Source organism: Austrofundulus limnaeus, unplaced genomic scaffold (genome assembly GCF_001266775.1).
Source record: "Austrofundulus limnaeus strain Quisiro unplaced genomic scaffold, Austrofundulus_limnaeus-1.0 Scaffold182, whole genome shotgun sequence".
NCBI lineage: Eukaryota > Metazoa > Chordata > Actinopteri > Cyprinodontiformes > Rivulidae > Austrofundulus > Austrofundulus limnaeus.
The window spans coordinates 133,602-149,400 of record NW_013952584.1 but is presented as its reverse complement, the minus strand read 5'-3'; the positions used below and the strand labels follow the sequence as shown (position 1 = coordinate 149,400).

Genomic DNA, 15,799 nt, shown 5'->3' with positions numbered 1-15,799 from the left:
ACACACACACACACACACACACACACACACGTACATGCACACACTCAAACAGCACTCTATTACATCTCTAAATGGTAAATGGCTTGAACTTAAATAGCATTTTATCAAGTCCACATGGACCCCAAAGCTCTTTACACTTCAGACTTTCACCCATTCACACACTGATGGTGGTAAGCTACAGCCACAGCAGAGGCGGGGCTCTGCCACTCTGCCACAGCTTCCCTCAATTATTATTAGTAATTTAATTAATTAATGAATTTAATAATTATGCTATTTTGTTCTTGTTTTTATTTTGTTTTTGGTTTTCTTTTCTTGAATATGGAGATTGTTCAAGTTTGACATGTTTGTTTGAAGTTGTTTTTTCAACAAGGGGCAGATATTAAAATACTTTTTCTTCTTTCTGTACCCTTTTCAATCAAACATCGGATTTACTTTGTTTTTTTATGGACTTTTCGTTGTTTCTTATCAATGAAATAAATAGATAAAGAAATAAATTTAAAAAATAACTTTTGGGCACCATCTTGTGAAGAAGCTTTGGTCCAAATTTGAGGACAAAATTGCCAAAATTAAATTGTCATTTGTCAATACGTCCTTTCAAATTTCCAACCTCTTTTGTTTTACATGATGGTGTTATGACTTTTTTTTGTTTATACTAGGCCAATGTACCTATGTACCAACTTTCACGTGTATTGACACTCCCACATTTGGAATTTTGCGCCTTCCATATTAACGCTAGTTCTACTGTGACGGCCCTACTGCGCCCCATGCTTAACACTGATTAGGCTGGCAGGTGCCTTCTATCAGGTGTGCTTCCTTTTAAGGTCCTGAAGGGGAGGAGCCGAGGAGGTTGGAGTTTGTCTTAAGGAGCGTCTGGGCTGAAGACGGGAGTTTAGATATCAGTCCAATAGTTCCATTACCAATAATACCACCCTGGATTCTACCAGATGCAATCGTTGATATGACACTCATGGACAGGAAAAAAGATAGAAGATTCATTTTTAATTCATACACGGTACAGGATTATATCAATAACTATCATAATTATGTGCAAATATACACAGATGCATCAAAAACAACAGAAAAAGTAGGAGTGGCATATGTAATACCGGAATTCAAAATAGAAATAAAGAAAAGAAGCACAGATCAAGTATCAGTATACACAGGGGAAATGTTGGCAGTGTTGTTGGCAGTGCAGTGGGTAGAAGAGACAAGACCATTAAAAACAATCATCTGTTCAGATTCAAGCTCAACACTTATAAGTTTGCAGAACAGTCAATCAGACAGCCGACCAGACATTTTGTTCGAAATATTACAAACACTATTCAGAATACAAATGATGGGACTAACAGTAAACCTTTTATGGATACCAGCACACATAGGAGTCAGAGGGAATGAAGCAGCAGACAGAGCAGCAAAACAAGCAACAAATGATCAAATTAGCTTCACAATATCAATAAGTAAATCAGAAGTAAGATCTATTGTCAAACAAAAACTGAAGGAGCAATGGCAAAAACACTGGGAAGAAGATAACAAAGCAAGATGGTTTTATAGGATTCAAAGACAAGTGGGAGATATYAGAACAGGAGGAAAAAACAGAAAAGAAGAAAGATTAATAAGTAGACTTAGATTTGGACACACAGCATTGAAACAATATGTTATACAAAGTCCAAAAACATGATACAGGTCAATGTGAACACTGTGGGCAAGAAGAAACCTTAGAACATGTCATTTTAGTCTGCAGGGAATACAAACAACACAGAAGATGGATGATAGAAGAATTAAGAAAAATCAAAGAAACATTTAATATAATGAACATATTACAAAAAGAAACCAGAAGTAAAAGTATACAAATTGTTTTAAGTTATTTTAGAAAAACAAAATTAGAAAAAAGAATATAAGCAACATAAAATAAAATTATTTTGATCCACACTCCATATCAGTAGGTGGCGGTAATGCACATCTTCTGTTGATTGCCAACCGCCATAAAACAATACACAAAAAGAAGAAGAAGAAGACGGGAGTTGTCTCTGCAGCYCTGGAGCAACATGCTGCACTGAGGAGACGAGAGGTCTGGTGGCTGCAGCAGGTTTGAGGTCTGCAGAGCGAGGAGAGGTGTCGGGACTGGCCGAGCTGCTGTGTTGGAGTTCTGCTGGAGCTGCTAAGCGGTGTTGCTGAAGTCCTGCCTCCTTCTGTTGTTGCTGCTGCTGATTAGCTGGATGGCTAATGTTTGACTGGTTCTGGAGCTCTGAAGCGAGAAAGGATTGGAGCTGACCGACTACAGCTGTGTGGGGCATTGTGCGTCAGAAGACGGCGTCATGAAGGCAGACTGATGGCGGCCCATCCTTCTTCCTCCAATCCAGCACCGTGTTTCAATGTTGGTGAGCGTAAACAAAGACTTCACTAATCGGTTGAACTTTCCAGTGACATGCTTGGAGCATCGCTGTGGAGCCGAGTGAAGAAAAGACTGAGGACACAGGCAGAGTTGTGGTGGCGGTCCAGCCCGAGGCGGGACCAAACTGGGAGCTCAAGGTTCTGGAGGTCCAGTTGGTGAGGAGCACAGTTGGGTGCTGGTTGACACCAGCAAGACTGGTAAAACAAACATTCAAACTCCTAGACAAAAGACTGAAAAGAACGATAAAAAGCCTAAAACCATTTTCTCTTGTGTCGTGTTCTCAATTATGTTGCGGGCAGTGAGCCGGCCGTAATATTATATACATTCCTGGTCAAATTTCAACACTAGTTGAAAAATGGCAAAAGTTCATATTTTGCTCTGTTGGATTGTAAGAAGGCTCTAAGTAGAGTTCTGATATGCAAAAAGAAGAAATGGCAGCGAGACAAAAAAGACATTTGAGTAAGCTTTTTTTTTTTTCAAATGTATTAAATTGAAATAAGCTGGTCATCAACTGAGCAAAAGCTTAAGATCACATCTCCAAAAATTCCAAAATCTGTATAAATTTTGAGAAAAAGGAACCAAGATATTCCTGTTGCTAGTGTTTCCAGGAGGCTAGAGGGAATTTTGCTCCAAGTGTTGAAGATGACTTAATCACGAAGGTCGTCCACTGTCTGGAACTGGTTTCCATTTTTGTAAACTTCCCTTGCCATCCATCCATCCAGCCATCCATTATCTATATCCGCTTCTTCCTTTCGGGGTCACAGGGTCACTGGTGCCCATATCCAGCAGTCACAGTGCGAGGGTTGAGGTTCACCCTGGACAGGTCGCAAGTCCATCACAGGGCATCTTCCCTTGCCATCCAAATGTTCCTAATCAGATTTAGATCATTAGAACACAAAGGATGGTCCAAAAGAGTGTTATTAGCCTGCAGTCATTACCACACAGACAATGACCTTCAGTCATGACAGATACCTCCTACAGCTTACCACATAGCTAGCTGCTGTTTGACGCCTCTGCACAATCTGAAGCTCCATTGTTTCACTGAAGGAAAAAAGCCCCCTAGATCATGATGGTGCCCCTCCACCATGTTGTGTAGATTTCCGGATCTCCTTGTCATATCCCAGTAAAGTTGGCAGCCATCGGGAAGAGTCAAGCTAATTTTTTTRCCCATCAGAGAATAAAACTTTCTTCCACCTTTCCCATGTTTGGTGCTCTCATGCAAACTCCAAACGGGCAATTTTGTGCCATTGAAGAAGTCGAGGCCTTTGAAGACGTTTTTTTTTTTTCTTAAAGCCCTGATTTCGTAGATGCCATCTGACGGTTATGGGACTGCATTTGGCACCAGTGATAAACTTAATTTGGGCCGACGATCGTCCCGTGTCTTAACAGACAGCGAATTGGATCCTTCGACTCAGGGCTGGTGAAATTTTTTTGGGTGTACTACTTCACTTTTTTGTTCCATAACCCTCAGGATCTTTAAGAAGTTTAAAATGACTGTCTTACTGTGTCCAACCTCAGCACCAATGGCACGCTGTGAGAGGCCTCGCTTATGCAGCTTAACAATCCGACCGCATTCAAAGAGAGAAACTGCTTGATTCTAATCTCCCTTCTCTGCTCCGTCTGGGCTGTTTCCCATTGACTTGAATTTCTCTGGTAGAATTTCAACCGGGCCAATCATCGAACAGAAGGAGGAGTTTTAAATGACAATGTCGATTTTCTGCATCGTTTTAGTCCACCTGTAGTTTAGCAATGGCAGTGGAGMAAGAGAATGAAGTCATTCAGTCCATGTTGACAAGGCTTCCAAATTATATTAAATTTGTCTTGCAAAGCCTGCAGCACTCTATTACAGCCATGTTGTTCAATTCAGTACTTCTCTCTTCCCAGTAGAGGATGGTTGTTTACAGCGCACGCGATTTCCAGTTAGCTTCTTAGCATAGCTTTGTACACGGTCAAGCTGGCATACTACATATGTCATGGCTAAATGTTACAATTGGGTGAAATCAGATTAGATAATTTAAACTTCAATAGAATCCATGCTTCTAGCAAGCAATTATTTCTCAATAGCAATAGTAGACCCTCTATACAAAGCAAAGTGAAGAACAACGGGCTACGCTTTCTTACTTCCAAGACAAGCTGAGCCCCCTTACACACACAAACACATGAACACACAAATGCACTGTGCTAATTAGCTGTTAATATACAGTATAAACCCCATTAAAAATAGCTAGCATATTGTTAACCTCTCCAGAACACACATGCAGGAAAAAGTAACACAACAAGTAACAGTAACACAAATGCTTAATATTGCAGCAACAAACAACTTACCACGTTGAGCAATGTATTCAACTGTAAATGTAAAAGTTTTGTTTAAAATTTTTGCTTCTTTTAAAGTCACTTCCGGTTTCCAAAAAAGTCCATCAGAACAAAAATGAACAACCTATAAAGCCCCCTAGTGGAATGGAGGGAGTCAATCCAACACCCACCAAAAACTTTTTGGTGATTTTTACATATAAAATATAAATTAAAAATTTCACAACCTCTCAGGCCCCCCAGGGCCCCAAGGTTGGGAAACACTTCATTAGAACATAATAAATARAAATTTCTACCCCACACCCCTGCATAAAAATACACAATAATAGAAAGATCAGACAACTGACATATAATGATGATTAAAATCTAACATAGACTTGACTTCTACTCACCTGGGCATGTAGAGAACTCTCTCAGCCACAACAAATCCCACTCTGAAGAAAAGGTTAGTGGCAGGAATGAAGGGGAAAACCAGGAACAACAGTCCCACCAACACTTCCCTGTTCTCATGCCACTGAATAAAGGACAGACAGACATTTTTACAGCACCACAAAACAGGTTTTATTAAAGCAAGTCAAAATATTTAAGTAGTAACTGCTACAATGATCAAAGCTGAAATTTTAAAGGAGACCAATTATGGGTCCTAGAAATTTTTATGGTATATCTGTGGGCTATCCAGACCATGTTCATTCAATTTAATGCACAAAATAATTCTCAGATAATAAAATTTCCCATTTTCTAGTTCTGCCTGCTCTGACTTCCGTTCAGAAGAGCTGTTTATGTTAATGAGCTCTGTTGGTAACGCCCTCCAAAAATCTGTTGACATTAACTCCGCCCTCCAAAGCCAGCGTTTACGTTAGCATGGCTAATAATAGCAGAATCTCCGTTGTACAACCATATGAGAGACCCAGAGGCAGAGTCGTGGTCGCAGCTTCTTTTTTTTTCTCTCCCTCCTCTGCTCTGCGTTCACTCTGCATGCTGTTACCAGGGCAGGGAGCAGCAGCGGTCAAAATACCTCAGAAATTCAAACAAATAGGCTTTAACAAGGCTTTAATAAGCTAAACAATAGAGGTACATGAGAAAATGTGTTCATAATGAACGAAAATAAATAAATAATTAAATTGTGTCCATGCTGGTCTCAAACCCTGGTCTCCCTCTCTCTGGTCCAACACTACCCATTGCCCTATTGGAAGCTTGTTGTGAAACGAGCTGCGCATTGCACAACAACACGGTGACAGCTTTTTATACTGAGGAGGAGGAGTCTCACCTGGGGGTTTGCTAGGTAAGGGGCTGAACGCAGGTTCCGGTGGGTTGTCGAACATCACAAAATGACATCACAAAATGACGGAAGTGTAAAATGTGTCAATAATATACATTAAAAATACATTTACTTAAAGTAAATATGCCCCTGGGTGCATATTTTTGGTCCTACGACTGTTTTTTAAGAAGTACATACCCAAAGTTGTGTAAAAAAAACTTTAAAAAGTGAATTTTGCTTAATATGTCAATGTATCTTTCTGATTCCGACAACATATACACACATTTATCAATTTGCACTGATATATGTTCAGTGGCAATACAAAACCACYTGACTGCGCATCGACTGTTCGGTTTCTCATGGAGTATGCAGAGGCCCAAAGTGTCTGCTCCAAGAATGAGCATGCCATGTTTGACTGATCTGGGGCTTGTACAACTTCAAGCCGATCTACAGATTTGCAGTAAAGGTTTACAGGACGGTATGGCTGACAGCTCTCTGCTCAGACAATCCAGAACAGACTGCACGCAGCCAATCTCCGGTCTTATCAGGCAACTAGGAGGTCTGTCATGACTGCCCTTCACCATCAGGCCTGTTTATCAGAGACCACCACCAGAATTTGGTGGGGGGAGAGGATGGAATGGCCTGCCAGCATTTATGACTTTCACCCACTGAACATTTAGGCAGGACTATTCAACTAAATTGCTCCAGGGGCCACAGTTACTGCAGGTCAACAGCTACGGGGCCGAACATCCAGCAATTACAGTCATTATGTAATTAAACCAAGTATTCCAACGATCTGCTACCTTTGAAATAGTTTATTTTGCTGCATTTAATCATGAATTTTGCAAATTTGCTTACTAAGTTTAGTTTTGTTATACTTGTATTTTTAGATAAGTGCCCCATCAGTCAGTTATCAGGCAGTTTATTCCAATGAAATATCTGGCAATTTATTCCCATGAAAAAGCCTGTGATTGAGGAGATACTACACAAAACTGATCAAACTTGGTTGGTAATGGATTGCTTTCTTTGAGTAAATGTTCAAACTGTTATTGCCTTGGCCAAGGAGATTATGTTTTTGGTCGCGTTTATCTGTCAGTCTGTCTGTCTGTGAACAAAATTATTCAACAACTTGTGGACGGATTTTCATAAATTTTTCTACCATAGGTGGGTATTGGCCAAAGGAATATACCATTCAATTTTGGTGATGATCCAGATCACGATCCGGATCCAGGAATCTTTTGAAATATTCTTCACTATTGCAGGATAGGGGAAATTGGCCTTGGCCGAGGTTTGTGCTCTCTGAGTGTGTCTAGTTTTATATATTATTATTGTTTATTCCCTTGTATAAACTCTACTTAAAAACCTAATATACAACAAAGAAAATACAGTAAAAACACTTCTCTTACCTGCAATGAGAAGATGAAGTGCATGCTGAGAGCAACCATCACTATTGCCAGCAGCATGGTAGCGACATTTCGCACATCACTGACAGATTCCACCAGGGAAATGCTGCCCACCTGCCAGTCATAACAAAGCATGATGGGGGCCAGCAGCAGCCAGGCATTGAAGGACAGTAGGTATAAGTAGGTTAAAGTCCTGCCAGAAGGGGCCACACATGTAAAGAATGGACAAAATATGGAAGGTGAACAAATATGAATCAGAAGTGGGAAAAAAATCACTAAGCAACTAAATTRATTTCTAACAATGACAGAAAAAGCCTTTTTATCCCATTTTTTAAAAATACATTTAACTCAAGGATCAAAATACAAAACAATCAAGGTTAATTGTTAGGTTACTGTAAAATATTGAATAGAAAAGTGAATCTCATTTATTTCAAAAGGATTAACACCTTAGAAAACACTGAGCTCTCTAGACACCTGTAATGATCTGTCTTGTGTGTCTTGTGTTCTGTCTCCCTCTGGTGTCTATTCTGTGTTCTCACATTCATTCGCCTCAATTTTTGTCTCTCAGTATTTCCCGCCTCATTCTCACACCTCCTCTCCCTGGGCTGCCACCTTATTGTGGTGGAAAGGTTTGTGTTCCAGTGATACTAGGGACTATGTTGTCAGGGTCTTCATGCCCCCCGTAGAGTCACCCAAGGCAAACAGGTCCTAGGTGAGGGATCAAACAAAGTCAGCCCAGAGACCCCTTATGATGAGTGGCAACATTGGACTGAGTGTTCCCTCTCCCGGATGTGGGTCACCAGGCCCCACTCTGGAGCCAGGCCTGGAGGTGGGGCACGCTGGTGAGCAACTGGTGGCCAAGCTTTTACCCATGGAACCCGGCTGGGCACAGCTTGAAGAGGAGATGTGGGCCCCCCTTCCCATTGGCTCACCACCTGTGGGAGGGGCCGTAGGGGTTGGGTGCATTGTGTGAAGGGCAGTAGTCGAAGGCGAAGACCTTGGCAGTCTGATCCTCGGCTACAGAAGCTGGCTCTAGGGATGTGGTATGTCACCTCTCTGGTGGGGAAGGAGCCTGAGCTGGTGTGTGAGGTTGAGAGGTTCCGACTAGATATAGTCGGACTTACCTAGATGCACCGCTCTGGCTCTGAAACCAGTCTCCTCGAGAGGGGTTGGACACTTCACTCTGGAGTTCCCCTTGCCCTTGCTGAGAGGCACAGAGTAGGAGTGGGCATWCTTATTGCCCACCAACTTGGGGCCTATAAGTTGGGGTTCACCCCGGTGAAAGAGAGGGTAGCCTCCCTCTGCCTACGAGTGGGGGAATGGGTCCTGACTGTTGTTTGTGCCTATGCGCCTAACAGCAGTTCAGATTACCCATCCTTTTTGGTGTCCTTGGAGGGGGTACTGGACAGCACTTCTAATGCGGACTCCCTTGTTCTGCTGGGGGACTTCGACGCTCACATGGACAATGACAGTGGAACCTGGAGGGGTGTGGTTGGAAGGACACCCCCCCTCCCCGATCTGAACCTGAGCAATGTTTTATTATTGGACGTCTGTGCTCATCATGGATTCTCCATAACGAACACCTTGCTCAAGCATAAGGGTGTCCATATGTGCTCTTGGCACCTTAGGCCACAGTTTGATGATCGACTTTGTAGTCATTTCATCTGATCTATGGCTGCATGTCTTGGACACTKAGGTGAAGACAGGGGCAGAGCTGTCAAATGACCACTACCTGGTGGTGAGTTAGCTCCATTGGTGGGGGAGGATGCCGGTCAGACCTGGCAGACCCAAACATATACCAAACATTTGATGAGGATCTGCTGGGAACATCTAGCAGAGTCTCCCATAAGACTGAGCTTCAACTCACACCTCCAGGAGAACTTCAAACATGTTCCAGGGGAGGTGGGGGATATTGAGTATGAGTGGGCCATGGTCCATGCCTCCATTGCCGATGTGGCTTACTGGAGCTGTGGCTGCAAAGTTGTCGGTGCCTGTCGTGGTGGCAATACTCGGACCCGCTGGTGGACACCAGTGGTAAGGGATGCTGTCAGGCTGAAGAAGGAGGCCTATTGGGTCTTTTTGGACTGTGGGACTCCAGAAGCAGCTGAAAGGTAACGGCAGTCCAAGCAGATTGCAGCTCGGATGGTCACTGAGGCAAAAACTGGGGGGGTGGGGGGTGGGAGGAGTTCATAGAAGCCATGGAAAAAGACTTCTGTATGGCTTCGAGGCAATTCTGGTCCACCATCTGACATCTCGGGGGGGAAGCAGTTCACCAACAACACTGTTTATGGTGGGAATGGTGCACTGCTGACCTCAACATGGGACGTTGTGGGATTTAAAAAGTGCTATAGAAAAATGATTGCATTGTACACAATACAGTAACTTTTTTGTTTTCCTTTGCACCAGTGAGACTTTGTGAAAGTTTGACACCCACCTGGTGAGCAAATGAGGAGAGAATGAGGCAGGGTTGTCCTGCTCTGAAAATAAAGGCATGGAGCCACCCATCAGCCACAGCCGGAAAGACATGATGATCACCACCTGAAGGGATGAAGGGGTAGGGGATGTTGAAGCAATTCTGCAGTGCTAAGATGAACTATTTAAAGTCTCCACATACTCCATCCGAAGTCGAACAGTCAACACTCGGTCACATGGTTGTTTAGCATTCGTTTTCACACACACCTTTTATAATTTCTGAGACACACAGCGCTTAGCTCCTGGGAAACCCCTCCCGCAGCAGTACACGTCATTGCAAAGGGTTCTTTCCTGATAGAGTCTAAACAAAATTTTAAAAAACCTGATCCGCCGATATTTGTCCAAAAATCTGTCCCAGTTAATGCTCCACACTTTTCTGCAGATGGACTCCTCTGCACAAAATGTCTTTTTTTTTAATCTCCATTCATGAGTTTGTCTGTTTAACAATTTTTATAAATCTCTGCTTCTGCTTCCAGAATGTGACAGTAGCCACATTCTGGAAATGAGTAGGTGAAGCAAAATGCAGTGTTCAAGCACTTTTAGCATAAACAAACTCACCCATGAACTTCAGACCAATCACACAATGCTTTGCACAGAGCACGATGAGAAACTATTCGACCAAGGCCTTACGTTGAGAAGGGAAGGTCCTGTRGGCACTTCAAACCAAATGACGCAATTTCCGTCATTCATCTGCGACAATAAGAGACTATTTCGGCAGTCCGGAGGGAGTATGTAGAGGCCTTTACAGTTTAATGATGTATTAAAAATGACATCATTAGTCATGAGGTGTTTTAATCATGGTAAAAAATTGTGTGTTAATGGTAATAGATTTAAGATAGCATGTTCAAAAACAAATAAGCACAAATTAAGACCTTTTATAAGTTAGGTAAAATACAAAATAGTAAAACCTATCAAACTAAATACAATAAAATCAAACTGACAATGAAAGAAATAAAAATAAAAAACAAGCTAAAGCTAGAATTGCAAGCCAATATGACAGGTTCCAAACCTCACAATGAATGTTTCTCATCCCCCACAAAAGAAACACCAGGAGGGTCTCGTCAAACCTTGTAGTAGCTTATGAATGCTAATTGTTAGCATGTCGATTCTGCAGTTGCTGTGCAGTCAGAGTTGATTAAAGAATTATCTGACATGCTTGTTTAGTTCAATGTTTATATCTGAACCTGCCTCTGACCGGATGCTCTGGTGCAGCACTTTACTTTTTGAACAAAGCTTTGTGTTTAAACCAAAGTATTGATCAAGTAYCTTTAGCATTGAAGCAATCCGCAACTGCTCAATATTACTATAGTGATTTTTTTTGTGGATTATCAGGTTCGCGACCAACACTATTTATGGTGGGAATGGTGCACTGCTGATCTCCTCGGGACGTTGTGGGTCGGWGGGCAGAATATTTCGAAGACCTCCTCAATCCCACTGACACGTCTTCCCATGATGAAGAAGAGCCTGAGGACCCTGGGTCAGACTCTCCAATCTCTGGTGATGAGGTCACCGAGGTGGTTAAAAAGCTCCTCTGTGGCAGGGCACCGGGGGTGGATGACATTTGCCAGGAGTTCCTTAAGGCTCTATATGTTGTGGAGTTGCGTTGGTTGACACAACTCTACAATATTGAGTGGACATCGGGTGCAGTTCCCCTGGATTGGCAGACCAGGGTGGTAGTCCCCCAATTTAAAAAGGGGGGACCGCAGAGTATGTTCCAACTATGGGGGATCAAACTTCTAAGTCTCCCTGGTAAGGTCCATTCAGGGGTCCTGGAGAGGAGGGTTCATTGGATTGTTGAAACTCGGATTCAGGAAGAGCAATGTGGTTTTTGTCCTGGTTGTGGAACACTGGACCAGCTCTACACCCTCAGCAGGGTCCTGGAGGCATGGGAGTTTGCCCAACCAGTCTACATGTTTTTTGTGGACTTGGAAAAGGCATTTAACAGTGTCCCTCAGGGACTCCTTTTTAGGGTACTCTGGGAGTATGAGGTACCAAGCCCTTTGATACGGGCTGTTAATTATGCCACTTTTCCACTAGTGCCACTAGTGTGGTGTCGATACGGTCAGTGTCGGAACGGGTCAGTTCGGATGCTTTTCCATTGACATTCCAGTCTGGTTCCAGTGGGTGTTTTGGCCAGTTGGTGGAAGTGGTTTTTGGGTTTTTCGAAAAAAGTTAATGCGAAAAATGAGGGACAGAAACACGTTTGCCGAATAAGTTCTGAAATTTTAAAAAATCGCTAAAAATTCTAATTAAAATTGGATGGAAACACGACTAATGTCGCTGCTACAATTGAAAAAATGGCACCTTGAGTTGTTGTAAAGGCAGCTCAGACGCAACCAGTGAATCCACCCACTGGGCAATCAGTGATGAACAGAGTTCTGATGTCGCATTTTGGTGTCGACTGGGACCGTTTGGAACCACAATGAAGTAGGCACTAAAAAAGGTCTGGTTGCATGAAGTTGGCCTAATGGAAATGGCTTCGAACCATACCGACACTACACTAAGTGGCACTAGTGAAAAGGGGGCATTAGGTCCCTGTACGACTGGTGGCAGAGTTTGGTCTGAACTGCTGGTAGTAAGTTGGACTCGTTTCCAGTGAGAGTTGGACTCTGCCAAGGTTTCACTTTGTCACTGATTCCGTTCATAACTCATATGGACAGAATTTCTAGGCACAGGTGAGGTGTTGAGGAGATCCGTTTTGGTGACCTCAGGATTGCATCTCTGCTTTTTGCGGATGATGTGGTCCTATTGGCTTCATCAGATCGTGATCTCCAGCTCTCACTGGAGTGGTTCGCAACCGAGTGTGAAGTGGCCAGGATGAGTATCAGTGCCTCCAAATCCGAGACCATGGTCTTAAGCCAGAAACGGGTGCCTTCTCCGGGTCAGGAAGGAGGTCCTGCCCTAAGTGGAAGAGTTTAAGTATCTTGGGGTCTTTTTCACAAATGAGGGAAGAATGGAGCCAGAGATGGATAGGCGGATTGGTGCTGCATCTGCAGTGATGCGGGTGCTGTACCGAACTGTTGTGGTGAAGCGAGAGCTGAGCCTAAAGGCAAAGCTTTTGATTTACCAGTCGGTTTTCGTTCCTACCCTCATCTATGGTCACGAGCTTTGGGTAGTGACCGAAAGAACAAGATTGCGAATACAAGCAGTCAAAATGAGTTTCCTTCTCAGGGTGTCTGTGCTCTCCCTTAGAGATAGAGTGAAAAGCTCAGTCATCTGAGAGGGACTTAGAGTAGAGTCGCTGCTCCTCCATGTCGAGAGGAGCCAGTTGAGGTGGCTCGAGCATCTGGTTAGGATTGATTTGATTTATTTATTTAACAGGAAAAGATTATTAAAAATCAAGCCCGACTCAGCATAATTGCTGTTTTACAGCAGGTTCCTGTTCTGCAGCACATAAAACACTCAGAATTACAGCATCACAATCATATCATTATTATTACACCATAGACACGAAGACAAACAAGCATACCAAATTTCAAAAAGGCAGCATTTGCAAAATTGGACATCTAAATATGACCACAACAAAAAGTGTCCAGCAGATGGCAGACAAGATTCTTCTTAAAGGGCTGTAGTTTTTAAATGGACTTTATGATTTGAGGAATGTCATTCCATGCTTTAGTATAAACATAGAAGAAAGACCTCTGGCCGTAACAGTTTTTAAAAGTTGGTAATATCAGTTGTCCTTTTGTAACAGATCTAGTTGAATGACCACTTCCAGAATTTGATTTGGGCAACAATGCACAGAGAGTTCCATAATTGGCACCTTGGAAGATCTGAAAATATAAATTAATACCACTATACAAAACATAATTCTGAAAAGTCAAAGCATCAGACAATGAAAGAACTGTACAGTGATGAGTCCAACCAGGAAGTTTTTTATGAATTTTGTAGGCCCTGCTGTAGAGCCTAACTATGGGTTCTAAGATTTCATTTGTTGTAAGAGACCAAACAGGTAAACAGTACGACATGGTTGAGAGTATAATGGCATGAAGATAGACATTTGAAACAGAAGATGTCAGATTGGATCTAATTTTTGAATAAATGTATAATTTCTGTTTCAACTTAGTGGTTGAGACTTGTACATGATCACGATGAGTTAAATGAGAATCCAAAGTAATTCCAAGATATTTGTAGGTAGTGACAATATCAAGGGGTTTGTTTAAAAAAGTGTTGATTTGTTATATTGAAATGTCTCCTAGGTGAGGAAAAATACATGCACAGTTTTTTTAACATTAATTGACAAAAGGTTATCTTGAAGCCAACCATGAAATGTAAAGGATGCCTCCTGGATGCCTCCCTGGTGAGGTGTTCCGGGCATGTGTCACTGGGAGGAGACCCAGAGGAAGACCCAGAACATGCACATGCGCTATGATGCAGTTTACTTGGCATTTGGCATCCTCAAAGGTATTTTGAATCTGAAAAGAGCTTCACTGAGTGAGTAGTGTTAGAGCTCAGCAGACAGTTTCACTTTCACTTTCAGTTTCACTCGTTGTTTGCTTTGTTACTGCCGAGAGCCTGCAGGAAGTCATGGGCGGGATGTGTGGGGTCGGGGGGTGGGGCGGTGTGCTCCGTGATAAGGAAGCTCGGCTTGGAGACACATCCCAGAGGAGAAYCTTGTCCCAAAAGGACACAACCCAGAGGCGTTTCTGGTCCCTACCTGTCGTTTTGCTCCTCAGCATGGCTGCCTAAAAACGCTTCAGGGTTTCTCAAACATGCATGAATGAGTCAAAGCAAGGCTTTGGGCATGTTATAACATCATATAAAACTCAAAAAAGTTGATTTTACATGATATTGCCTCTTTAAAAAAAATGACTCCAGAAGCTGACTGTTGTAGGCTACCTGAAAGCAGACATTTATAAAGAGAATCAAACCATCAAAAATTCATGGATGGAGATAAAACAGACGTTGTGCACAAAGAAATCTGTCTGATAAAACCTGTGGTGCCTTAACCGCGACAGATTTGTGCACAAATAACGTCAGGTGATGGGTCTCAGACTTTTTTCCCCATATTGTAGACTCCAGTGGGAAGAAACACCATGCAGTGACGTATGCTGCAGCGGGAGGGGTTTCCCAGGAGTTCGGCACGGTGTGTCTCAGGAACTATGATAGGTGTGAATGAAAACAAACGCCGAACATTTACGTGACCACGCATCATCTGGTTGGCTTCGGTAGGAGTATGTTCAGGCCATAAGTGGGAGTTTCTTGTTTTGTGGGCGTAGTTTGTTCACGTGATTGGTAGGGTTTGAAAAAGCTGGGGGCAGCTAGGAGTAGCTTGGTCAAAATGGCCAGGAATGGCTTACATTTTTAAATATAAATATTAATTTTAGTCATAACTCTAGACAGGTATAACAATTCGGCTTTGTCAAAACAGCCCTAGTCAGCCTGTAAAAATATTGCTATATTTTAATAACTTAATATTAGTCATAACTTGAGACAGGAAGGTGCTTACCACATGGAATTTTAAGTAAATAAATTGTTTCCATGTTCACAATAACTTTTATTTGCATCTTTATTCTGTTTTAAACTGTACATAAAAGGGTCAATAAATCCTATTTACATGTTCACAATAATTTTACTATTGCCATTACTTCATTTAAGTTGCCCCACAAGACAAGTCAATCTGACCAATCATGGTTAGGACAAACTCCGCCCAAATAGCAACTCCTCCAATCATGATGCCCACATCAAGAACTCTGCCAATCATGTTTAGGACAAACACTGCCCAACCAAAGAACTCTGCCAATCACAATTAGGACAAACTTCACCCACACACCAAGAAACCCCTTCTGTAATGCAGAGACCCCTACTTGAAATATCCTCTGAACAGGAATTTTTTTAATGGAGCATGTATTAAGCAATCATTTGATATACAGTGGTTTGCAAAAGTATTCATACCCCTTGAACTTTTCCGTATTTTGTCACATTACAACCACAAACATAAATATATTTCACTGGAATTTAATG

The 15,799-nt window shown here is 42.4% G+C and overlaps 1 protein-coding gene across 1 annotated transcript in view; it reads right to left on the bottom strand.

Moving 5' to 3' along the window:
• Positions 1-15,799, bottom strand: part of tmtc1 (transmembrane O-mannosyltransferase targeting cadherins 1) — a gene marked incomplete in the record, with an annotated part of 71,980 nt that overhangs the window by 29,902 nt on the left and 26,279 nt on the right. The window contains 3 exon segments of the mRNA XM_014018069.1: positions 5,095-5,216; positions 7,367-7,556; positions 9,798-9,901. Coding sequence (XP_013873523.1) covers positions 5,095-5,216; positions 7,367-7,556; positions 9,798-9,901 — 416 coding nt within the window.